At 37.7% G+C, this 27,985-nt stretch overlaps 1 protein-coding gene across 2 annotated transcripts in view; it reads right to left on the bottom strand.

Moving 5' to 3' along the window:
* Nucleotides 1-27,985, bottom strand: part of LOC127435174 (glutamate receptor ionotropic, kainate 2-like) — a 94,647-nt gene that overhangs the window by 31,022 nt on the left and 35,640 nt on the right. For both annotated transcript variants that reach the window (XM_051688417.1, XM_051688418.1), the window contains exons 5-11: nucleotides 24,283-24,336; nucleotides 21,861-22,034; nucleotides 9,490-9,633; nucleotides 4,575-4,682; nucleotides 4,366-4,479; nucleotides 2,890-3,096; nucleotides 872-1,095 (exon numbers count right to left, since the gene is read on the bottom strand). In XM_051688417.1, coding sequence (XP_051544377.1) covers nucleotides 872-1,095; nucleotides 2,890-3,096; nucleotides 4,366-4,479; nucleotides 4,575-4,682; nucleotides 9,490-9,633; nucleotides 21,861-22,034; nucleotides 24,283-24,336 — 1,025 coding nt within the window. The remainder of the gene's footprint in view (nucleotides 1-871; nucleotides 1,096-2,889; nucleotides 3,097-4,365; nucleotides 4,480-4,574; nucleotides 4,683-9,489; nucleotides 9,634-21,860; nucleotides 22,035-24,282; nucleotides 24,337-27,985) is intronic.

The raw sequence follows: 27,985 nt of genomic DNA, 5'->3' as shown, positions 1-27,985 counted from the left end.
CGGGCCAATTTGGTTGCTTAGGAGACCTGGCTAGAGTCACTCAGCACGCCCTGGATTCAAACTCGCGACTCCAGGTGTGGTAGTCAGCGTCAATACTCACTGAGATACCCAGGACCCCAAGACCCCAAGAAATTTAATAATATTAAACATGTTTAAATTGTATCAGTAAACACTTTTAGCTTTGGAAGCCATACAATACTAAAACTAAAATAAAATAAAAATTAAACTGAAACTAGAAAACACTGAGAAAACGAAAACTAAACTGAAACTAACAGGCAAAGTGTGAAAACTAATCAAAACTAAACTAAACTTGGATGACAAATTCAATATAAAATAGAAATAAAACTAAATAAAAATTCCAAAACAAGAATAACCCTGATTGGAACGGCCAAGATGGCAGGTGTCGAAAGGGAAGTCCCGCCTTACAGGTACAAGAGACAATAACATGCTTGATAGACATCGTCTGTCAGATTTGAAATTTGTTCTTTAATCGTAATCTTGACCATCTGTTTTGAAGATTTCAGTCTGTTAAAACGGCTTTCCATATAGGCCACACAGTTCATTTTTTTAACAAATGGTGGCGCTGGAGAGTTTGAGTTGGAGACCCTAAAGTTGGATAGATTGATGATCAGACCCTCAGCAATTAGTGTGCCAAATTTCACGACTTTCCTACGAACAGTTTTATGGGCTGCCATTGACTCCCAGCCAGAAGAAGAATAACACAAACGAAAATTTGGAAGGAGCTTGGCTTTTAATAATCCTGAAATTACACATATGGCACTGTTTCCAGAAAATGGGCTTTGGATGGATCAAAACGGATGAAAACAGATGAAACAGACGCATGTTTCTCCGAGGGAGGGTCACATGTTACCTGGCTATGACAAACAGCACACAACTGACACCCAAGCAGGCCAGCAGAATATACATCCAGATATCAGGAGAGAGAGGGTTGAGGAAGGAGAACACGCCGGGGTTGGTGCCGTTGGGTTTGCGGTACAGGATGCTGATTCCCAGCGTCATGTAGGGTTTGGAGAAGTCAATCACCTTCTCTCTGGCATACGTGATGGTCAACGGGGCCACGGCCAGGTCTGCTTTCTGTCAATCACCAACAGATAACACAACATACAAATCAGGAGAGAAAGATCTGGTAGAAAAAGAGCCAACCAGATGACTTTCAGGAAGTGTGTAGGGCGTGTTTGGAACAATATGAGGGTGAGGAACTGATGACAGAATTTCTGTTTTTGGGTGAACTATCCCTATCACTTTCAGCTTAAAAAATATAGTCCATCTGCTTAATTAAGAAAAATAATTTCTTGGAATTTGTCAAAATGATCCAGACTCATAGATTCCAGCAGCGCCGCAACCATTTCAAATGCAGATTATAAACGTAACGAGCAGCGAATTTAAAACCAATGTGTGAGATCCACCAAAATCAGCTGATGTGTGTCGTGTTGTTCACAGCGTTTGAGAATCTGATCATTAATTTATGTTGTGCTTGTCCCTCGGTCTGCTGTCAGGTCGAGTTCTTACACGCGAGGACGTTCAGGCTACAGTGTTCGTTAACAAGACCTCCGGAGACACAACACTGTTATAACACTTCCAGAATATCCAGCTGTATCTAAACTCACTGTTTTCTGAAACAGTAATTCTATCTTGTTTTTCAGTAAAACTAACTAAACCTCCTGAAAACAAGATGCATTTACTTGAGAAGCAAAATTGCATTTATTCCACATCAAATCAACCAAATTTCAGAAACTTTACCAACTAAAATGTTTGATTTTGTTAATACTTTTTCTGAAGATAGATGAACATAAATGATGATAAAAGCCATGCATCAATATTTACGGAGTAATCCATTATTTTGTAGAAGGGGGTCAAAATGACAATTTCCGCCTATGATTTTGGAGCAAAACTACAGGTCAAAAAAATACCCTTAGAAAGGTGTCAGCATCATGATTTTATTTGTACACAGAGATTGGTAGATCTGTTACTAAAATCAGTTGACTTTAGCAATCCTTGTTGCATTATCTGCCAATGGTGAGAGTCCAAAAATGGGAAAAAACACTTTTTTGTGTTGTTTTTGCAAAGTTGGCGTGCCTATAACTCTAGAAGTATTAAAGATATCTTAATATCCTTTTAAATTCTACTTCAGAACAAACTTTCCTTTTTGTATCTTCATTTTTAAGGCCCTATATGGTTCACTCTCAGAGATACGGGGCTCTCAACATGGCTCCAAGCATAAATTGGCCAATTTTACCCATTTTCAATGGTCGAAAACCAAATGTGGATCACATGAAGCTAGTCCAACTAAACAAAGGCCTGAAGTACAAATAATGTTGAAATTAGAAATATAAAAATAAAATATTAATGCTTCTACCTTTCTAAGATTAATTTTCTGTCCTGTAGTTTTGCTCCAAATCTCATGGGTGAATATTGCCCCTCTACCGAATAATTGAATTGAATTGAATTTTCACATATGGATTATGATCTCTGACCCATAAAAATATGTTTTTTAGAAAGATTTTCTTATGCCATTAGCATTTATTTTTTTCTCATTTTAAGCATTATCTCACTTCATTTTAGTAGTTTGATGCTTAAAACAATAATAAACCACTCAACATATATTCTTTGACAACAAGTCCTAATATCTTACGCAGTTTCAATTCCCATGCAAACTGATCTTGTTTTAAGGATATTTTACTGGATTAAGAAAATGATTTTTGCAGCTCTCCACTGAGGAAATGACTCATGCATTTAATAGAGAAGTGACAAATTATTTACTCATACAAACACCATTTTATTCACATGAATGACAGTGTGAGTCACCAACATCCGCCCACTGAACGCTTCTTTAAACATCAGCGCTGCATAACCATGGCGACCACTCACATGATCCATGAGCTCGCGCACCATGCCGTTCCACTGGCCCAAGCTCTCCTCAAACGCGCCGTACTTCCCGTCCTCCACTAATCGGATCTCGTAATGAAACCCCAGGATTCCGGAGAGTTCCCGAAGCAGATCCACACAGAACCCTTCAAAGCGGTCGTTACCGTACAGAGGTTTATCTGACTTCTTAAACATAACGTACGGCTCCTCCTGAAACAGAGAGAGAGACAGAGAGTAGCTCTGAGATACTCCAAAATTACAAAAATGTTACATAAGAACCTTCATATGTCATTGTGTTGTTAAGTTGCTGGTTTTACAGAACTCTGTAAAAATCAACGTGACATTATATTCGCAACCCATTTTACTTCTTTAATGTGACGTGTTTCTGCTTACATTTTCTTTCAACAAGATAGAAATGTAGGGCAGGACTCAATTTTATCAATGGAGAATGGTGAGCTTTCGTACAAAACCCCTGAACCACATTGTGAAATATATATATATTTTTTCCTTTAAAAAAAAAAAAAAAAAGCTTTTCTCTCAAAAACAGTTTTGCAATAGAAAATTTTTTTTAGAAAAAAAATTTGAGAGCGAAACTTTTTAAAGATTGCGTTTTGCAACTGCACTGTGAAAAAAACAAAAATATTCCTCTCCAAAATTATTTCAAAAACAAATTTAGACCGAAAAGTTTTTTAGAATTTTTTAGGATTTAGAGAACATTTTTTTTTTAGATAATTTTTTTTTTTTTTTTACAGTTTTTTTTTTGTTTTGTTTTTTGTAGGAAGGCATTTTTAAGACACCTAAAAAAATATGCACAGTGCGGTTCAGGGCTTCCATACTTTAGTGTGACATTGGAAAACATTTTTATTACCATTCACTTCCAATACCTTTAATACTGTAGCACAGGGTTTCTCAACCACTGGGTCGAGACCCAAAAGTGGGTCACGAGATCTTTTCTGTCATGAGTACAAATGACCGATTAGAAGGATAGAACTGTACATTTGCAATGTTTGGGGCAACAGTTTCTCTGATATTAATTATTAGCTGTCCAATCACAATAATCCATCAATGCTACGAATCGTTCTTTTTGGACAAGGTCTCTTTACGTAGCTCCATGCGTTACCGTGCTAGTCTGAATGCAATCCAATCTCTGAACAACATCATTTCAGAGCAGCAGTCCAAAGTAGGGTTGCCACCCATCCCGTGAAATACGGGATCGTCCCGTATTTAAAGATCTGGTGGTGTCACCGTGAAATCGTTCAAGATCATTCATTTAACCTTGTTATTTGTTGGAAATTGTGCCTACGGTGGGCAAAGGACCGTCTGAAAACTTCAGCCAGCAGCACCAAAGCTACAAATTCTGGGCTATAAATATTAAGCCGCTATTTTATAAGCATATAAACATAACTAGATTAATTAAGTACCTATTAATGACCCCACTCCCCCCCCCCCCCCCCCATGTTAATGAATCTCAGTGTTTACCAGTATGGTGGACACTCGCAGTGATTTATTGGACAGTGAGTCTGTAATGTTGGTGATTTTGCTCTTGTGATTCTCTGTCATGTTCAGGCCACGAGGAGGATCCCACGTCCCGATCTGTACACGAAACACACACACACCAATGCATGAATGCATACATACACATTCATCATGCTTTAAGTACACATACACACACACACACACACACACACCTTCTCGAGTCCGTTCTCTTTCAGACTGATCACGTCCAGGTCAAAATCTGTTCTCAGGCCGTTAGTTTTGTTGAACAGAATTCGTCCCGTCAGTCCGTCCCATGAAGCCTGAGGAGAGAAAATTAAAAAAATGACATATGTGTTCTACAGAAGAAATAAAGTTCTGTCCTGGTCATATTTAACCCCAAATCAATTTAATATATATATATATATATATTATATTATACTTTGCATAACTAAAATAAAGCTTACATTTAAGATTTTTGCATTGTGACATTATTTTATGGACACTTAAGCAAATTTTACCACCAATTCTCATTACCATAACACGTCCGGACGTTTTGTGTTTACCATTCTTATTGTTTCCAGTGATGATTCTCATTGTCAGTGTATGACTTGTGTGTAACAATGAACAAGAAATAAATATAGACATTATTTTGAATTTGTTGAGCAGAAGTGTTTAAAAGTAAATTGATCTTGTTTTAAAGGATTAGTTCACTCAAAAATTAAAATTCAGTCATTGTTTACTCACCCCTGTGTTGTTATAACACTATATGATTTTCTTTCTTTTTCTGAACACAAAGGGAGAAATTGTGAATAAATGTTGTGCTCAGTGATGTCATACAATGGCAGTTTATGGTGACCACCTCTTCAAGCTTCAAAAGAACACAAAAGTATAATTCAGAAGTCTAATAAATTATTCATGAGACTCATGATTGTTATGAAAGCATACGATAAGATTTGATGAGAAACAAACTGAAATCTAATGTATTATTTAGTGAAAATGTTCACTGACCGTTGATCTCCTGTGCACGCTCGCAGACCCCTCGCGACATTGGGGCGTTCAAGAGAAAACTCGTTTTGTTTATCTAAAAATAGGTCCGCCACAGTGATAGAGACAACAGAACACAACACAGCTGCACACAAAACAGAGAACAGAACTTACTAAACATGTCTGAAGAGTTTGTAGTTGAAGAACTGATGCATTTCTATGCCCAGCCTTATTTTTTTAAACGGAGTACTCGGAAATCAAACAGAAACATAGAAGAGGCTACAGGACGCCACAGTCACACCGTGTTCTAACCTGACAGCAAACGACATGTGATAAAAGGTATATTTTCTATGTTATTCAGAGTTTTTTCCTAACCAGCAGTAAGGAGCGATGGTAAATTCTATCGATCGCTTGTTTTCGATTTTCGGCATCGCGCAGGTAACTGGCACCGGTCCAAAAACTTTAAAAAATAAGGCTGGGCATAGAAATGCATAAATTCTTGGACTACAAACTTCAGACATGTTTAGTAAGTTCTGTTCTCTGTTTTGTGTGCAGCTGTGTTGTGTTCTGTTGTCACTATCGCTGTGGAGGGCCTGTTTTTAGATAAACAAAACGAGTTTTGTCTTGAACGCCCCAATGTCACGAGGGGGCTGTGTGAACTGTTGCTCTCGTGTCCTATCATGAACACACACAGGAGATCAACGGTCAGTGAACATTTTCACTAAATAATACATTAGATTTCAGTTTGTTTCTCACCAAATCTTATCGTATGCTTTCATAACAATCATGAGTCTCATGAATAATTTATTAGACTTCTGAATTATACTTTTGTGTTCTTTTGAAGCTTGAAGAGGTGGTCACCATAAACTGCCATTGTATGACATCACTGAGCTCAACATTTATTCACAATTTCTCCCTTTGTGTTCAGAAAAAGAAAGAAAGTCATATAGGGTTATAACAACACAGGGGTGAGTAAACAATGACTGAATTTACATTTCTGGGTGAACTATCCCTTTTAGGATATTTTACTGGAAAACAAGACAAAAACACTGATAAAGTAAATGATTTTTGTCTCAGCATTGTTTACAAACTGAGACAGAAATACTGGTAAAAAAAAATAAACTTAGAAAGTAGCAGCATTAATATTTAATTTGTATATTTCTAATTTCAACAATATTTGTACTTCAGATCTTTGTTTAGTTGGACAGGAAATTCTAGCTTCACGTGACCTAAATTTGGTTTTTGACCATTAAAAATGGGCATCGTTGTTATTACTTTTTAATGAAGTAATTAGTAAAGTAATATGATTAAAATTTTACAGAAATCATTAGTCATTTGTAGTGGATTACTATTTTTAAGTAACTAACCAAACACTGCTGTCGTACAATGATTTTTAAAATTAAAATCAGCTAATTGAAAGGCGGTATCAAGGGAGCACTACTATAATGCACTTTATAATTTAAATAATCATTATTTTTCACATTGTGGTAATGAGAATATCATAATTACCATCTTTTTTTGCATTATGGTAATTAGAATTGGGGGTAAAATATCATGGAAATGTAAAACATCTTATTGGCCCTAAAAAAGGCTTCAATTTATCATTCGTACCTTTCGATTTTGGAGTCAAATTAGACCAGGACATTTTCTTGACAGTTTTGATAGAATCACCCCTACATGAGGGTGATAAATTATGACAGAATTTTTATTTATAGATGAACTTGACAAGTACTATATAGATAAGGTCAAATTACAACAACATTTAACTCTGAATATTAGAGGTCTAATTTAGTTTGAATGATTTATTATGAATTTACAGAAAGTTTTACATCTCATTTGAGACCTTTATGTGAAGTGAATTTGAATAAATGTCGTTTTTTGCAAGTTGTCTGTTTATTAGAGGCCAAGCACTGAAAGTGCATAGGCACCAATTGTATTCGTTAGTGTTCGTATTATTATCATACTTCCGCTTTTTCTTCTTCCGCCATTGAAGTCTATGGCACCCCATAGAACCGTACATAGGAAAGTTACAACATTTGGCACACTAATAGGGAACAATATTAACTATAACTGACCCAAATTTGGGGTCTATAACTGAAACCATCTAGCGCCACCAACTGTTCAAATTTTCACTTATGTTTATGTTTATAACTTTTGAACCGTAAGGCCTAGAGTCAAAATTATTTTTTCCTTTGATTCCTTGGCTCATGCCGAGTCGAATACACACCGACTAGATTTTTCGGCATTTTAAATTTTGGTCCTGTATTATCTAGATACACTGGGAACAAAAAGTTACCAAAACATTTTTGATAGTCCAAATCTTTTTCGAATATGACATCTTTGTCTTTGCAACGCTTTGGCGTATTGATACGAAACTTGGTATATGTCATAGCCATCATGACTTGAGGGTACTGCAGCGTTTCGGCACAGCGCCACCTAGTGGTCAGGAGATATGAAAAATGGCTATTTTTGCTTATAACTTCTGAATAGTTTGGCCTAAAATTATGAGGCTGTTCTCTTTATATTCCTTGGTGCATATCGAGACGAATAATACCCAATTTTCCTATGTTGGCCATTATGGGCGTTGCCATTTTTAATTTAGTCATAAAATGCTGTATTTCACAAACGCATTGGCGTACCGTTGCAAAACTCGGTATGCATCATTGGCACTATGCCTTGAGGGTACCTATAAAGTTTTGGGCCACCTTGTAGTTAAAAGTTATATCGAAATGAATAAAAATGCTTATAACGTATGATTATTTTGGGCTATCGTCCTGTCACTGCTCTTTCTAAATTCCTTGGGTCATGCCGAATACGCTGATACCAACTTTGCCATGGTTGGCCATACTTCCTGTGCACCATTTTGAATTTAATTGAAAACATACTTTTTCTAACTCCTCCTAGGCTGTAAGTCTGATTTGCACAAAATATGTTGTGCATCATCTAGGGACACTCACGATAAAATGTTAATAAAAGCTTTTTGATAGACAAAACGGTTCTCAAATAGCGCAATAACGAACTTGATGGCAAGTCAACAAAAAGCATCTGAGGCTGAATCTCTGCAACACTTTGCCACAATTTCATAAAACTTTTTGTGTAGCATAACGACCCAACCCTGACCACACAATGTAAATTTGGTGACTGCGCCACCTATTGGTCCCAAGTTATAATTAACTGTATTTTCATTTTAGCAATTCTACCTATGTTTATTATGTGCTTTTCTTAAAGTCATAATCACTGATGTCCATTGGCACTTCTGTACATGCCATTGGTGTGCATGGCCCCGTAATTGCTGCTTGCAGCTATATTGTTTTTATTTGAATTCACATTTAGAGGAATTTTTCCTCTAAATGTGATTTTTCCATCAGTCGGATTTTTCCATCCGACTGATGGAAAAATTATGCAGAATTTCAATATGTATCTGTCACAGTTTTACACGTCTCTCTGTGTTGACTTTATTGTGTTTTATTGGCATGACAAATATCAGTACATGTGTATTTGCAGAACAGCTGCAGTGTAATATCTGTCTCTCTTTGTCTCGTGTGTTTTCAGTGACTGGAGATCAAAAGCATCTCTGTGTGTGAAAGAATCATTGTTCTTCAGACAACCCGTTCTGAAGTTTCACTTCAAAGCTCAGAGAGAGAAAATAGAGGGTTTGTTCCTAAAGGAAGATGGAAGAGGATTCACTTCAGGTAGAACGTGTCATTTTCACAAATTACCCATGATGATACCACAGATCTGAGTAGAGACACTGAACATTACTGCACACAACAAACAAATCAATATCAACATATCAGAAAATACAAAACAAACACACCTGGAGAGTAACAAACAGTGATTTGTGTGTGAGATAATGATAAGCTCAGTCCACACAGAGATTTTGCTCCAAACACCATCCTGCTGGTCTTAGCTGGTCTGCTATGCTGGTTTTAGAGGGGTTTTGGGCTTTTGCCCAGCAAAACCTGCCTTTTTAAGCTGTTTTTTCAGCAGGGATAGTGAGGTACCCAACTGTATACTCTTTACATAGGCAGCTCTCTTCTTAGGGAGCATCCTAGCAAACTGAAGCTCACTAGGTTTTGGAGCAGATCCAGACTAAGAATGTTTGTGTTTGTCAGGTGTGTGTGTGTGTGTGTGTGTGTGTACCTCTTTAATCAGGTTGATAAAACGTCCTCCGAAGCGCCAGGGTTTGTGTCTGTTACACTGCAGTGAGCTGACGGTGATCTGCGGCGACTGTTGAACAGCAACTGCGACCACGTGAATCGCATCATACATGAGAGCTGCGTCCGTCTGCACAAAACACACACACAGGCCTGTTACATCTGTATCCAGGATTGTAAAATAAATTGTAGCATTTAGGATACGGGCTAGGGATTCCGGCATCAAACTCGTCTTGCACCGTTTGTCATAAACCTATAAATGAGGACTCAAATCATCCAGCTTACTGAGAAGAATTCTGCTATGACTTTTATAAGTGATCGGGCATATGATGTTCGCTTGGTGGTTGAAAAATCTGGCAAAAACCCCATAGACTTACATTGACAAGTGATTAGTAGGATCATATCCCTGGATTAAAATGTCATAGAGACTTGGGGATTGGCTTGTTTGACCCGGGCTAGCAAGCAGCCATTAATAATCACCCCGGCAACTGCCTAGCCACTCTGTTGCAACCCTACAGAGCACCCTAGCAACCGAACCCCATAGAATTATATTGAAAATGGCTCAGAGGGATATCTTTGGATTAGAACATTGTAGAGACATGGGGATGGCCTCTTTTGTCTCAGGCTAGCAGGAAGCCTTAGTATCACCCTAGCAACTGCCTAGCCATGCTGTAGCAAACCTCCAGAGCACCCTAGCAACCGAACCCTATAGAATTATATTGAAAATGGCTCAGAGGGATATCTTTGGATCAGAACATTGTAGAGACATGGCTCTTTTGTCTCAGGCTAGCAGGCAGCCTTAGTATCACCCTGGCAACTGCCTAGCTATGCCGTTGCAACCCTCCAGAGCACCCTAGCAACCGAACCCCATAGAATTATATTGAAAATGGCTCAGAGGGATATCTTTGGATCAGAACATCGTAGAGACATGGGGGTTGGCTCTTTTGTCTCAGGCTAGCAGGAAGCCTTAGTATCACCCTGGCAACTGCCTAGCCATGCTGTAGCAAACCTCCAGAGCACCCTAGCAACCGAACCCTATAGAATTATATTGAAAATGGCTCAGAGGGATATCTTTGGATCAGAACATTGTAGAGACATGGCTCTTTTGTCTCAGGCTAGCAGGCAGCCTTAGTATCACCCTGGCAACTGCCTAGCTGTGCCATTGCAACCCTCCAGAGCACCCTAGCAACCGAACCCCATAGAATTATATTGAAAATGGCTCAGAGGGATATCTTTGGATCAGAACATCGTAGAGACATGGGGGTGGGCTCTTTTGTCTCAGGCTAGCAGGAAGCCTTAGTATCACCCTGGCAACTGCCTAGCCATGCTGTAGCAAACCTCCAGAGCACCCTAGCAACCGAACCCTATAGAATTATATTGAAAATGGCTCAGAGGGATATCTTTGGATCAGAACATTGTAGAGACATGGCTCTTTTGTCTCAGGCTAGCAGGCAGCCTTAGTATCACCCTGGCAACTGCCTAGCTATGCCGTTGCAACCCTCCAGAGCACCCTAGCAACCGAACCCCATAGAATTATATTGAAAATGGCTCAGAGGGATATCTTTGGATCAGAACATCGTAGAGACATGGGGGTGGGCTCTTTTGTCTCAGGCTAGCAGTAAGCCTTAGTATCACCCTGGCAACTGCCTAGCCATGCTGTAGCAAACCTCCAGAGCACCCTAGCAACCGAACCCTATAGAATTATATTGAAAATGGCTCAGAGGGATATCTTTGGATCAGAACATTGTAGAGACATGGCTCTTTTGTCTCAGGCTAGCAGGCAACCTTAGTATCACCCTGGCAACTGCCTAGCTATGCCGTTGCAACCCTCCAGAGCACCCTAGCAACCGAACCCCATAGAATTATATTGAAAATGGCTCAGAAGGATATCTTTGGATCAGAACATCGTAGAGACATGGGGGTGGGCTCTTTTGTCTCAGGCTAGCAGGAAGCCTTAGTATCACCCTGGCAACTGCCTAGCAACCATGCAGAACACCCTAGAAACTGTATAGCAACACCCGTATCTCTGCATCAGAACATTGAAGAGACATGGGGGTGGGTTCTTTTGAATTGGGGGAGTATGCTGAGGCCCTTGGTGGGAAATTGTGATGATGAGTTTTGCCACGGCAAGCACCACTCACATTTTCTTCAAGTTGTTTTTTTATAGGGCTGTGAATCGATTAAAATGTTAAATTAATTAATCACAGTTTTCTGTGGTTAATCACAATTAATCATGGTACATGGCACATTAAAAAAAAACATTAAATAAATATATTTACTTTATACTTCGTCTTAAAGAACTTGCAAGAATCATTTTTAATTTTAATTATTTAAATATTTACATCTAAAAATGTTCAGTTATTTTCTCTGGCTGCCGTTCAGTCTCTTTCACGCACACACTGAGTCTCTCTCGTGCAATTTCGAAATTGAGACTAGTTCAGATGATAGTGAGTGAGCGTTTTCGTGCAATGCGAAGAGATACTGCAGCTTGCCCGTATCTCTCCCACACCAGGCTCACCATTTGCGGGTGTAGTCTTCATTCTCCGTAAAGTAAATCTTCTCCCATGCTTCGTATGCCTGGGACATGCATTGCACGTCATGAATAAACATGCACTACTCCACACAATCAGTTTCTGTGCTAGGATGTACAGTCGAGTCGAGCGTGTACCTCCTGGAAATTTACATTAGTTTTAGAAAGTGAAAAAAACAGATATTGCATTAATTACAATTATTATTTTTAACGCGTTAAATTGTCAACTATTAATCGTAGAAATGTCCCAGGCCTAATTATTTATTATATGAAATAAATTCTTTCTCAGTTAATGTTGTTAATTATACAGGGAAACTTCTAACTTGGTACATTACGAAAATATTAATTACATTTTTTAAATTTATAATTAGTTTTTCATCCACATTTTTAGCTTATTAAAAAGATACAAATCTATGTATTCCATCAATACAAATTATGTCTTGAAATTGCATATATATATAGATATATATATGTCTATATGCTTATTGTTTGCAGGCATAATTTCTTCTATTTACAAGTATTTACATTTATTTGTAGGACAAGTGCTAATATGGTAGTGTCTCTTTACTGTCTTTTTATGTTGTTTTTGATCAACACTGACTGTAAAGAACAGAAAGGTTATTAAAAGAGACAATATTCAATGACAAATGAATTGTGTGGATCTCGTCTTTGGACACACATTACACGGAACGAGTCAAACCAAACTTTTACTCTTAACACACAGTGAAAAAATCTCACTGCTGAACTTCTTCTCCACTATACTACTCAATCACTGCTGAGTGAAATCTGAATATTTACAGGCCAAATGAGTATTACACACATTTACAATCGCATAGCGTGGAATTTGGTTGCATTTGTGAGTGATTTAATCTCATTGTAGAGAGTTTTGCATAGAGTAAAAGATTGATCTTGGGTTTTAAGAATCAATATCCAGATCACGATTCATCTGAAAATTTATATTTTCACCCAGCACTTGATATGACCTCTTTAAAAACATTAAAGTAGTGTCATTGCTCTATTCTCTAGATGAACACAATACTCAGGAGTGAAATGTTTTTCACAGATGCCCCAGACAACATTTTCACACCAGACAGACACAGAGATGACTTTCAAAGAATACACGCAGCACATTTACTGGACGCAACCTTCAGGATTTCTCTTTGTCTCTGTGTTTCGACAGTTATTTAAATTGGATGAAGATGTCATTGTGTTTTCTAACACTCAGAGACTCAAAGTCAATGTCGATAAATGTCTTTTCACATGTATTCCTCACACAGAGCAGTACACACCCACTCACGCGCAGACTAAATAAAACTCCCTCAGACAGCACGGATCAGCGTCACGTCTCTGGAAGGTCGAATCAGTCACAGGAAACATGATAGGACGATCATTTACCACCAAATAAATCAATTCAACAAACCCCAGAGACAAGAGCACAGACAGACAGAGAGACATGTTGCTTTCCTCTCTGTTGTGAAGAGTGTTTTTGTTTTGTTCAAATTGAGCTGAAAATTCACAAAAAGTGCAGTTTGTGGGGTTGAAACAATCAACTTGTTCTATTGAAACTGGCTGTTTTTAGAGGGTTCTATACAAGTTAAGCTAAATCGACAGCATTTGTGGCATAATGTTGACTACCACATAAAATACATTTTGACTCATCCCTCCTTTTCTTTAAAAAAAGTGCAAAAATGGAGGTTACAGTGATGCACATACAATGGAAGTGAATGGGGCCAATTTTTTAAGAGTTTAAACACCTTATACTCTGGTGCATTTTTGGGCTGCTGCCCGCACATTTTTCACACTCAAATTTAAAAGCTCACCATTCACACATACTGTGGACTAAAAACAATCACGTTCCATCATTAGAAAGCTGAGATCCTCTCCTTTGTGATGATATATAACATTTTATCATCAATAGTTGAAAACATATTTTTCTGATGATTTGTTTAGCATGCTTTTCCTGCTGGATAGCATATTTTGTTCTGGACATCTAAGATATAACTTTGGATTATTCACACAAGCATGCTCACAGACAAGTAAAAAATGGCTCATTTTTTTTTAGAAAAATCCCTAAGGTAAAAGCAGATATAAAGTTTTTAGCTATTTGGGACTAACAGCAGCAGTTATCGGCACATAAAAGAGATGTTTGTATTTGATGACTTACAGAAATCATATTTCACTCCCAGGATGGAAGGCCACTTGTGGTTCTTGGAGATTTCAACATATACCAAGACAAGCCCCAGGCCACTGAACTTCATGCTCTTCTGGCCTCATTTGATTTGGAAAGACTACGCACACCCGCAACTCACAGATTGGGCAACAAGCTGGACCTCCTTTTTACACGTAACTGTACCAACACGAATATTCTTGTTACTCCTTTACATGTCTCTGATCACTACTTTGTTCAATTCAACATGACTCTCCCATCTATATTAAAACAGACTCCGCCTTTGGTTTCCTTTCGCCGTAACCTCCGTTCCCTTTCACCCACACGCCTTTCCACTACTGTCTCTACTTCTCTTCCCACACAAAATTATTTTCCACCCTGGATGTAAACACTGCCACAGACACACTAGGCTCTACTTTAACAATCTCTCTAGACAGCATCTGTCCTCTCTCCTCTAGGCCACACATATGACACCGCCCAGCCCCTGGCTCTATGATTTTCTTCGTGAACATCTGACTGAGCTCAGAGAGGCTGAGAGGAGATGGCGGTAATCTAAAGATCCAGCAGATCTGAGTAAGTATCAGTCTCTGCTTGCATCTTTTTCAGATAACGTTAAATCTGCAAAAACTCCCTATTACCAGGACAAGATCAACAGCACCACAGACACTTGCAGCTTGTTTAGAACATTCAACACACTCCTCTGTCCTCCCCCTCCACTGCCTGACACCTCACTGACAGCAGATGTCTTCACCACATTTTATACTAATAAGGTTACAGCCATCAGCAATACATTCTCAGCACCACACCCTCTCAAACACCTATCTCCTGTATACAGCTCTTCTATCTCTATGTTCTCTCCTCTGACTGACACTAAGGTTTCTAAACTCCTCCTTTCCAACCACCCCACCACCTGTCCCTTTGACCCCATTCATTCCCACCTTCTCCAAGCCATCTCTCTCCGTCCATCCTACCTGCACTCACACACATAATTAACACATCTCTACTTACAGGCATTTTACCCACTACATTTGAGCAGGCTCGAGTAAACCCGCTGCTTAAAAAACCTGCACTTAACCCAACATAAGTAGAACACTACAGACCAGTCTCTCTCATCCCATTCATGGCGAAAACACTTGAAAGGGCAGTTTTCAATCAGATCTCTGCCTGTCTCTCGCAGAACAAGCTGCTGTATGACAATTAGTCAGGCTTCAAAAGTGGACACTCCACCGAGACTGTCCTGCTGTCTGCCACTGAGACAGGTGAGAGCTGGATCCAGATCATCCGTCCTGATTCCACTGGACCTTTCTGCAGCCTTTGACACAGTCAACCATCAGATCCTACTGTCCACCCTCTGTACTCTGGGCATCACAGTGACTGTGCTTGACTGGTTTAATTCCTATCTCTCAGGTAGGTCCTTCAATGTAGCCTGGAGAGGTAAGGTGCCTAGTCACATCAGCTACTTACTGGGGTACCTCAGGGCTCAGTGCTTGGGCCACTTCTCTTCTCTATATATCATTCAAGCACATAGGTTCTCTTACCACTGCTACGCCGATGACACACAGCTCTACTTGTCTTTCCAGCCCAACGACACCAAGGTGACTGCTCGAATCTCGGCCTGTTTGGCAGAGATCTCGGCATGGATGAAGGAACACCACCTGCAAATTAACCCAATGAAGACTGAGCTCCTCGCCTTTCCAGCAAACCTTGCTGTTGAACACAACCTCACCGCTCAGCTGGGTTCAACTACAGTAACGCCTTCCAAAACGGTCAGAAATCTAGGGGTAACCATCGATAACCAACATAATTTCACAGACCACAGATAAAAAGATAGCAAGATCATGTAGATTTACACTCTACAATATCAGGAAAATAAGACCCTTTCTCTCTGAACATGCAACACAACTTCATGTTCAGTCACTTGTCATAACTAGACTGGACTACTGTAACGCTCTCATTGCAGGCCTCCTTGCATGCGCAATTAGGCCCCTGCAAATGATCCAGAATGCAGTAGCATGTCTGTTTGTTTGTAGCTTGCTAGCCTGCTTAGCATTGCTTATTCCTCTACACTCATCGTTTTATCCTTTGCCAAGCGCAAAGCGACACCACTCTCCCGTTCCTGTTAAGGTTTCCAATCGATTCTCCCCACTCAGTGATGCACCCACTGGGAATCATGTTGAAAGTGCCCTGGTTATAGGGGATTCTATGGTAAGGAATGTGGAAATAGAGACTCCAGCCACTATTGTTAAATGCATTTCCAGTGCCAGAGCGTTTGACATCAGATCAAATTTACAAGTGCTGACTAATGCTAAACGTACATTTTCTAAAATTGCTATTCATGTCGGCACTAATGATATCCGGCTTCGCCAGTCAGAGATTACTAGAGATAATGTTAAAGAGGTGTGTGAACTTCACTGCAATATGCTCTGGCCCCCTCCCTGCTCGTTGTGGTGACAAGGTTTATAGTAGATTAGTGTCACTGAATGGATGGATGTCTGAGTGGTGTCCGGAGAATAGCATAGGATTTATAGACAACTGGAAGAGTTTTTGGGGTAGACCTGACCTGCTAAAGAGAGACGGACTCCATCCCTCCAGGGAAGGTGCCGCTCTCCTCTCTAGTAATTAGGCTCATAGTCTTAATAGTGATAGAATTTGACTAACTGGGGCCCAGGACAGGAAGCAGACAAACTGGCTAATCCGAACGTCTGCTAGCTGCCTTGCGACATCACACAGGTCACATAAACTACAACACATAGAGACTGTATCACCAAGATATCATATAGAGACTATATCTGTTCCCCGAACTACCAAAATCAAAACTCTCACTAAATCATTTAAAAAAAATGAATTAAGGTAAAACTTGAAAATAACAAAAAAAGATAAACATCATATAAATGTAGGGCTACTAAACATTAGATCTCTTTCAACCAAAGCACTAATTCTAAATGAAATTATTGCAGATCATAGTTTGGATGTGCTCTGTTTGACTGAATCCTGGCTTAAACCGGATGAATATATTAGTTTAAATGAATCTACTCCCCCAGGTTATTGTTATAAACATGAGTCTCATCTGAAGGTTCGAGGAGGAGGTGTTGCTACAATTTACAGTGAAATGTTTGGTGTTGCTCAGATGACAGGATATAAGTTTAAATCTTTTGAACTAATAATGCTTAATGTGACACCGTCAGATATAAATAAAAAAACTCTTTAATGTAGATAGAGATTTAATTGTTGGTGACTTCAACAATCACATAGGTAATGAAAATGACACACTGGGATTAGCATTTATCGATATTCTCAACTCTCTTGGAGTCAGACAAAATGTGACAGGACCAACTCATCGTCATAATCATAGGCTAGATTTAATTCTGTCATATGGAGTTGATGTTGATACTATAGAAATTCTGCCGCAGAGTGATGACATCTCAGATCATTACCTCGTCTCTTGTATGCTGCGATCAGCTAATGTCACTCAATCTACACCACGCTATCGTTCAGGTAGAACTATTCTTTCGACCACTAAAGATAGCTTCACTAATAATCTTCCAGATTTATCTCATACACTACATTAAATTAAGCCAAAAAGTCTAGAAGAACTTGATGTAATAACAGAACCTATAAATACAGTCTTCTCTAGCACTCTTGATAGTGTCACTCCCCTTCAATTAAAGAAAAGTAAAGAAAAAAGCTCCACACCATGGTACAATGATCACACTCATGCTCTCAAGATTGGAAGAATACAAAATTAGAGGTATTTCATGTTGCATGGAAGGATAGTGTCTCTAGCTATAGACAGGCACTAAAAGCTGCCAGGTCAGCATATTATAGAAAACACAATCCTAGGTATTTATTCAGTACTGTGGCTAAATTGGTTAGGAATAAAGCCTCGAATGAACCAGATATTCTGTCACAGCACAATAGTAATAACTTCATGAATTCCTTGTCACAGTCGCCTTCAGCTTGCTCACAATGGTTCTAAATACAATTACTGATTTCATAACAATCATGAGTCTCATGGAATAATTTATTAAACTTCTGAATTACACTTTTGTGTTCTTTTGAAGCTTGAAGAGGTGGTCACCATAAACTGCCATTGTATGACATCACTGAGCACAAAATTTATTCACAATTACTCCCTTTGTGTTCAGAAAAAGAAAGAAAGTCATATAGTGTTATAACAACACAGGGGTGAATAAACAATGACTGAATTTACATTTTTGGATGAACTAATCCTGTAAATCATTATTCACAGATAATCTTCACCTCCGCCAAAGTTTGACTTAAAAATGTACACCATCGTTGGATGGCAAGAACTGCATAAAGACTCTAACAAAATTTCTCCTTTTGATGTTCAATTGAAAAAATAACAACATGATGGTTAGTAACTGAAGACAGAATTTTCATGTTTGTGTGAACTATCCCTTTAAGAAAACAAATATCTTCTCTGCTTCCTCTGTGTGGTTTGTTAGTGTCAGATATTGAGAAACATGTTTACATCTATGACAATAAGAATGAAAGACTGCTGTTGAATTGTGTGTAATGTATAATCTCTCTCTCTCTCTCTGCAGTGATACAGTTATAAATCACAGCACACATTCTGCAAAATGGACTGAAGTCACTGTGGCAACCCTCATCCCATCACAGGCCTCATGCTGTACGCTAGCAACAGAGATCCACCACACGGGTAACAGTTTCCATGGCAACTCTGCCTCACTGGCAGCAATGGTTGTCGAGATTACAGAGAGAGAGAGGGAGAGAGAGAGAGAGAGCACGTGAGAGTCTTACTCTCTCTCTCAAACATTGCTCTGTTTTCTATTTGAAATATTTTCTGCTCACATAAACACTCAGAAGATTGTGATGTTGTAATCGTGTGTGTGTGTGTGTGTGTGTGTGTGTGCGGTCTAATATCACATCAGCTATTTCATCTCTTTGTTTTTAAATGACATGCAACAAACCACAAATGAACTTGCAGCCATACTCAGTGAAATCATATTGAAGGATAAGTAATAGTTCTCCAGCTAATGAATTCCATTATCTGGCCGTATGATTAGATCTAAAGATCAGCTTTACTCAAGCAAATGAGGCCAGAGGAAGAATTCTCCCACAGAAAGTCATAAACATCCGTTATTCTAATGAAACACTTCATCAGTTATTTATTATTTAGCTGAGTCCTTTATCTTCTGATATTATTAAGAGTTTAGCCGATTAAATGATTTACTGAGCTGCAGATTTGAGCCCAGTTTAAGAGAGCATTTCTTCAGGGAAGATCGAAGATTGACTCATATTCGCAAGTCTGTGTTTTTTCAGAAAGAGATGTATTAGCTGAGAGATAGTTAGCATCCCAAGCGCTATATATACCTGTCTGAAACACCAATTGATTTTAGGTGAAACTGCTGACACAAACAAACACTCTGTGAAAACATAGTAAGCTGCTACGTACACAGGACACTTTGTTGCGTTCAAATAAAATAGAACAGAATACATTCACCTTAAGATGCATTTTAAAGGTCGGATTTCTTATAACTGGACATCCTGTAGCATGTTCAAACATGACATGAGGTGCAGCATTCAGAGACGTACTTTTAGTGCATGTTTACGTTGAAAAACAATTAAAAAAATAGCTGAGATGGTGATGGATGAACCAGCATTAAACTATAATTTTATTGGTATTTAATGAAATATAAGTATATTTATGATCAACATTTCTCTTGACTAGTTCTCCATCTTTGGTTGATAATTTTTATTGAAGTTGTTGCAATGCATTCTCCGCTTCTTTCGAAAAAGATGCTTCATGACTACGATCAAATGGTTTTAATTAGCGGTTCTAAACAGTATGTTTTATTAAAACATACTGTTGATGAAAATCAAACTGATCAAATAGTCGTGTGTCATATGTTGTTGGAAAGATCTCAAAGAGTAGAATACAACCAGCCTATTTGTTTTACTCACAGACAAAAATATAGCGAGTAATAGCTAAGTATGTGACTTTGATAAATATGTTCATGTTGCTTATATGCCGCGTTTTCGCTTATAACTTCACGAAAAATAAACGGAACATAAAATATCACACACCATTACTTAGATTAGGTGATTATCTTTCAAACAAGCCCACACACAAGGTAATCAAATGCACAGACCATTAGATAATCAACACGAAGCACAATGTGCACACATCATCTTGCAATCTGGCTGAAAATACGTTAGCTTTCCTGGATCAGATGACATCATCAGAAATGATGTAGCATCATGGAATGCTAAATCAGTCGGATTGGGTTCAGATCAGTGCAAAAAGTCATCCATATTTGGGAAGAGAGACATGTGATGTGTTGACATGTGTTGTCTGTTACATATGGCCACCAGGAGACGGCGCCAAATACATGACACAGACTCAATGATGACTCAAATGACACAGAATGAAACTCATTCTGTGAAATCTCATTACTAAAATCATGTCTGCATGCTATACAAACCTTTAGTCATTGTTGTGTTTGCATGTGTAATTAGTTCTTATGTACAATTATTATGTTTTATTTGTTTGGAGAGGCTTTTGGACACTATGATCAATTATATTTGTAATGTTATAACTTTTGATTGCTTTGTCGTATCAACACAACATTTTTCTCAGATACAGTTGACATGATTGGGAACACTTTATTTAGTCTCAGAATATATCATAATCTATATCATTAAAAAAATTTAATAGTTTTCTTTACAGTGATTCCAATCACTTGACCCTTGTTGTTTTTTTTTGTTTTTTTTTTTGTCGAGTTATAATCCTTTAATTCTGGGTATGCCAATGAAACAGGAAATTTTTAAAAAGCTTAAAAGGTTAATACTGTATGTTTGTTTTTTGTAATTTTTAAGTAGTTCAAAAAATTCAAAGTATTTACATATTTGGCTAAAGTGTTTACTATTACAGTAACAGGTTTTTGGCATTTTGCACATTGTTACTTTTGTTGACTAAAATTACATGCCATTTTTAGTCAGACTCAAATTAATGAATATGACAGGATAAAATATTGACGATTTTTTTTTTATATTTTCATCAAAAGACAAAAATTAAGACAAAATTAAAAAACTGTGTATCTTTTGGAACAACCTTTACATCAGAAGTGTGCCCCTAATACTGTATGATGCCTTAAAATGCTGTCTACGTAGGCAGCTCACTAGGTTTTGAAACAAAGATACTGTCTCTTTAAACGTGTTTCCTCGAGCTGTGTGTGATGAAGGTTCCTCTGAACCAATCAAACACTTCACACCAGAGAGACTCAACACCACACACACACACACACACACACACACACACACACGTTTGTTCAGTCTAAGGGAGACAAATAGAACAAACATCGAAAGAAAGCACAAAGATGGATAAAGACTTTCAAACAGGAAGCTTTATTCCCACTTCAGGGCTAAATCTCTAGGATTTAGACCCAAAAAATGCTCTATAATAGTGCACGCACACACACACACACTTATAAGTGGGGACTATAATATACCCTAATCCTGACACAAACCTGTTGACATTAGATTTCAAGCTTAATATGAAATGGCCAATTTATGAGCACTTTAAATGTCAGTTCTAGACATATTTGAATAAAATCGTGGCCCTCACAGGTAAACCTGTGTACACACACACACACACATCACACACACACTCACTCACCGTCATGAAGCCGTCCAGCATGCCTGAGTCGGGTTTGGGTGACGCCTGCAGTCGCTCCATGGACCATTTCTCGATGATGGACGACACCTGTGCGCTCTCCGTGTTCAGGATACGGAATCCAGTCATATTCACTCCACTGAACCGATACGGCTCCATATCCAGAGCAAACAGATCCTGAACACACACACACACACACACAAGCCAGACAGTGGCCCCTTAAAAGTATTAGTTGTCAGTGGTTTTCAAAGTGTGGGGCGCTGACTGCTCAGTCCCCAAATCTTGTTCAGTTTCACTCATTAAAATTTGCCGCGGTGACAATACACGCAAGACTGCGTCAACTGCCTTCTCATCATACGATGTCAGATGTGTTTGCTGCACCGCACTTACTGTATGTAAACAAAGACATTCTCTTGTGCGCGTCAGATTTGAATGAGTGAAGGGGAAGATTTTCAGTGAATTAACACTAAATTTTCAGTCTGTTCCCCACACAGTGCTATCGTATGACTTCAGAAGACTAGAAATATAGAGTACGGGTGATATGGATGACTTTTACAGTGCTTTTCACAAACAAGTATATTGTGGATTTCCCTTAAATCTTGAACTAAGCGCTAGTCAGAATGTGTAACTCGCAATTTCCTTAAAAACAGTCTAAACAGAGTCACTTCTAAAAGTAGCTCATACTTGAGTATATTCATGATGTGTTATTATTTCAGGAGGTTTTCAGGATAGTTTTCTCATGTTGTTTAATTAAACATATTCATCTTTAACCCCATGCGACCCCGCATCCACATGCGTGGACGTTGTATTTTGGCTTCGCTATACACAACACACAGTTTAAATTCATTTAAACTGACTGAGTACTGTTCACAAAACTCTAGACTGTCATTTAAGGGTTAAACTTCTGCCGCACCGAGTCATGTGACACAACAGCATGACATCGATTTCTTTGAAGTGCTTCTACTGGGCGCAGAGCCGACAAAAGTTATTTTAATATTTTTAAAGCATAATTTTTTCATTATTATTATAATGATTATTATTTTATCAGATACATTGGAGTGCAAAAGTTTTTTTCTAGTTTCAAAGGGGGGTGTAACCACAAACATTGAGGACCAATGACTTAAGTCATTCTTGCACTCCTTTTTTTGTTGTTGTGGATTTTCTCCCTTTTTCTCCCCAGTTCGGAATGCCCAATTCCCAATACGCTCTAAGTCCTCGTGGTGGCGTAGTGACCCGCGTCAATCCGGGTGGCGGAGGACGAATCTCAGTTGCCTCCGCGTCTGAGACCGTCAATCCACACATCTTATCACGTGGCTTGTTGAGCACGTTACCGTGGAGACATAGCGCGTGTGGAGACTTCACGCTATTCTCCGCGGCATCCACGCACAACTCACCACACGCCCCACTGAGAGCGAGAACCACATTATAGCGACCACGAGGAGGTTACCCCATGTGACTCTACCCTCCCTAGCAACCGGGCCAATTTGTTTGCTTAGGAGACCTGACTGGAGTCACTCAGCACACCCTGGATTCGAACTCGCGACTGCAGGGGTGATAGTCAGCGTCAATACTCGCTGAGATACCCAGACCTCCATTCTTACACTCTTAAAACTGTTTGAATATCTTTGCATTAGATAAGAAAATATCTAAACAAGAGTGATCTGTGTGTCTCAAATGCTGCTCAAGTTTTTCTCAGAACTAACTTTTTTCAGAGTAGTTTCATCCTACAGTTTTACTGCATATGTGGAATTCCAACTTATTTATTGTACTACTTCTAGCATACTATTTAGTAGAGAAGTATGCATATTTAGACATGGGGAGAGAAAGAGAGAGAGAGAGAGAGAGAGAGAGAGACTTTTGTGACGTTCAGGTGGAGTGTTTGTGTAAGAATCTCTAATTTCAACACAATAAAACAGCTGTTCAAACAACACAAACACATATAAATCTCTGACACTACAGCAGCTGTCTCACTCTCAGAGCACAGACTGTCTGTCTCTCTCTCTCACACACACTTCTGTCAGTGAATCAAGGTCTCTTGGCTTCAGTTTGGCTTTATAAGTCATGCAGAAGAATCAGGTGGATCTGAGAGGTTTTTTGTTCAGTCGAATAAAACTCCAGTGGGGTTCTGACAGCACATGGACCGACGGCGAATCTGAGACGGGTTCAAAGTGTCTCGAGTGAAGACACAAGTGCTTTTATACCCCATCAGATTTCTTTCAATGCAAGTCAATGCATGAATCAAAATCAAAATAACACCACAATTATATCTACAAATTAACAAGGATATAAATTACACCAATTTTCCTGGTAAATGTAGCTTTGAGTCAGATTCCAAAATGGAAAATTCAATATTCTTTTCCATGAATAATGCACACATTGAATTTGTGATTGTGCATTTGTGTGTGTGTGTGTGTGTGTGTCTTACCAGTGTGGTAAAGATGTAATGGTAGTATTCAGTCACCATTCCCATTGATAGAGCCTGTTTGAAAAAAGCAAAATAAATAAACAAACTTAAATATATCATAACATACAAAAGACATATTTCACCCTAAAATCTAAAGAGATAATATAAGAATCAATATTTTGTATTGTTAAGAACAATAATATAAAATATTAATCATTAATTTATATTATGTATTATTAATAATTAATATAAAACAAAATTAAGCCTATTTTAAGGCCATTACATTTTTAAGTTATTTAAAAATAAGGCTTTATTTTTTATATATTTATATTATAGAAATTATTTTATATTTATTTCTTCTAATTTCAGGGTAAAATATGACCCGGGCATGTTCTTGACAGATTCTGTGAATTTTAGAGTTCGACCGATATTGTTTTTTAATTTTTAATTTTATTTTTCTGTTTAAGTTTCCGATTATCAATATACATAACTGATTTTAAATAGATTTATTTTGCTTTTAGGTACAATAACAACTTAATAATTTATCACTACCCTCTTAAGGTGAACTGCTTTACAAAACTGCTGAAAAATCACAAAATAAATAAATAAATAATAAACCAAAAATTAACTTTTTTTCTTATTTTTCGGATTTGACATTATATATCTCTGGGTGTAAATAAGGTGGCTCAGAAAAACTGCTTTTGTTTTGTTCCTAATCATGTCAACTGTATCAACTGAGAAAAAAGTTGTGTTGATTCGACAAAGCAATCAAAAGTTATAACATTACAAAAATAATTTATCATAGTGTCCAAAAGCCTCTCCAAACAAATAAAACGTAATAATTGTACATAAGAACTAATTACACATGCAAACACAACAATGACTAAAGGTTTGCATAGCATGCAGACATGATTTTAGTAATGAGATTTCACAGAATGAGTTTCATTCTGTGTCATTTGAGTCATCATTGAGTCTGTGTCATGTATTTGGCGCCATCTCCTGGTGGTCATATGTAACATTGTGCTTCATGTGGATTATCTAATGATCTATGCATCTGATTACCTTGTGTGTGGACTCGTTTGAAAGATAATCACCTCCTGAGTAATAGTATGTATATTTTATGTTCCGTTTATTTTTCATGAAGTTATAAGCCTCGTTTTCACTTATAAGCAACACCAACATAATTGTCAAAGACATATACTTAGCTATTACTCACTATATTTTTGTCTGTGAGTAAAACAAAAAGGCTGGTTGTATTCTACTCTTTGAGAGCTTTCCAACAACATATGACACATGACTATTTGATCAGTTTGATGTTTTTACTAATTGCAATAATATGTAAAGTGCAAAATTATTCATAAATTATCAAAACAGAACACTTCTGATTTGTCTATAAATTTCAAAGCACTTGTTCAGTTTTGGTCATAATGTCTACATGCATTGGAAAGCAGAGCTTCTAAACTTTCAAACGATACCTATTTTGTGTTGGTCAAGACTGTAGTTATTTTGACAATTATTTTTTTCCCCAATTGAGCTTAAAGGGTTAAAGAACCAATAACCGATTAAGTGGAAAAAATATAAATATTGGTTAAAAATATCAGTTTATCTGTCTATCTAGTGAAATGCACCCACAAGTAAACTTTCAAAAGTCGATTTGGAGAAGCGGTACAAGAATACGAAGTTCATCTTATCGTCAGAAAGACCCTCATCAGTGAGTGTCGTTTTTAATGAATGAGAAATCTTCATCAGAGCTGCATGTTTAATCAGAGATCTTGAAGCCCTGCGGCCAAACCACACATTTAATTACATTACTATTCTGCTCTGAGGCCTTTGTCACGTTAATAGAATTTCAAACAGTGATATTTAACATATGAAATATGATTGGATGAGCAGTCATCATTCATACGGGAGACGAGAAGAAAGCAAGTTCTGAAACTGATCCATCCTGAATCAGTCAAATGACGACAGCGAGAAAGAGTTGAGAAGTTTCTTGGAGATGAAGGGACACATCGTCAAACTGCTGTTTTACAAAGTGAATCATAGCTAAATCACAAAGGAGATCTCTCTAGTATCTCAACTGTTTCTCTGAGACAGCAGTGAGATTAAAAAGAAATCAAAATGAGATTTGAAATGATATTCATGATGTATTCTTTAACAAAAAACAAAACAAAAAAACAAATACAAAAAAGACACAAATTGGTCACATTTTAGCTTTTGTAAATATTGTTAAATTTTTATTGTTTACTTGCATAATTTGTACTATTAACAAGTACTATTGTACTATTAACATCAGAGATCGACCAATAGTGGATTTTGCCGATATGATAAATAAGGTGGAGGAAAAGGCAGATAACCGATTAATCGGCTGATAGGTTTTAAAAATCGCATTTTATTTCTATGAATGGTACAGACATAGAGACTACAAGAGTCCAACATGAATAAAATCCCAGATGCTGTTTATTGTTCAACCAAAATCCCAATAATTACCGGAAAAAATGAAGCTGTGGTGCATAACGCAGGACTTTTAACTATAAACAAGCCTGAAACAAACCAGGGACTCTTATTTTGAAATGACAGAGACATGTTTCCATTACAATGATCTATATTTAATTATTTTCAAAATTATGTTTTTTTAATAGCCTATACTGTATATTCACCACATGAACGGTTGTGTGTATATATGGGGATATACAATATACTGTATGTTGAATAAGGAATAAGGAGGAATAAGGTTTATTATTATTATTCAAAAGATATGAATCCTCCAGTGCCGGCCACAGTGTAACACAGAGGAAAAAAATATAAAAATAATATCAACTATCGGCAAAAATCTATGCCGATAGTTGCCGCTATGTTTTATATTTTTATATCGGTTATATATCGCTAATTTACATTGATCATTACCATAGATTTTACCAAATCAATACTGTCTCTTTAAGAATAGCGGCATCAACCAGTAAGCGCATATAACGAGAGAAGACACGCGTGTTTACTTTAGCGCATCTATGTGTGATTAGAATTAAATGTTTAGTTTTTATGTTGTTTTTAATTAACAACTGACTGTAAAAAACAGAAAGGTTATTAAAAGAGACATTATACAATGACAAATGGAGCCGTGGATCTCGTCTTTGGACGCACAGAACGAGTTAAACCAAACTTTTACTCTCAACACACAGTAAAAGGTCCTCTGTGCTCATAACTTCACTATACTACTCAATCACTGCACAGTGAAATCTGAACATTTACTAGCCAGTGGCTAATCACAGACATTTTTAGTCGCATAGCATGATATTTGGTTTCATATATGAGTGATTTACTTGCATTATAGAAGGTTGCCACATAGAGTGAAAGACTGACCTTGGGATTTAAGAAATCGATATCGCTCAAACGAAGATCGCAATGCATCGGAAACTTGATATTTTTACCCAGCGCTAATCAAAAGTCAATACGAACTCAAAAACAATTCACATCAAATTCTCTCAAGACCATATTATCTACAAATCATCCTGAGATTCCTAGGAGACATAAAAATAGACACAAGTGAGTCAATCTTCGGCATTCAACTATTATTGCACCAACTTTATATTAGGTGTCTTTAACTACTAAGCCCTTAAATATTTGATACAATGTACTGTTCTTACATTTAAAGTACCAGCTAGTGTTGTCAAAAGTACCGGTACTTCCGTACCAAGTCGGTACTAAAATAAAAAAGATGTCACGATAT

This window comes from Myxocyprinus asiaticus, chromosome 45 (assembly GCF_019703515.2).
Source record: "Myxocyprinus asiaticus isolate MX2 ecotype Aquarium Trade chromosome 45, UBuf_Myxa_2, whole genome shotgun sequence".
NCBI lineage: Eukaryota > Metazoa > Chordata > Actinopteri > Cypriniformes > Catostomidae > Myxocyprinus > Myxocyprinus asiaticus.
The sequence above is the reverse complement of the archived record's forward strand: the minus strand, read 5'-3'. Positions and strand labels throughout refer to the sequence as shown.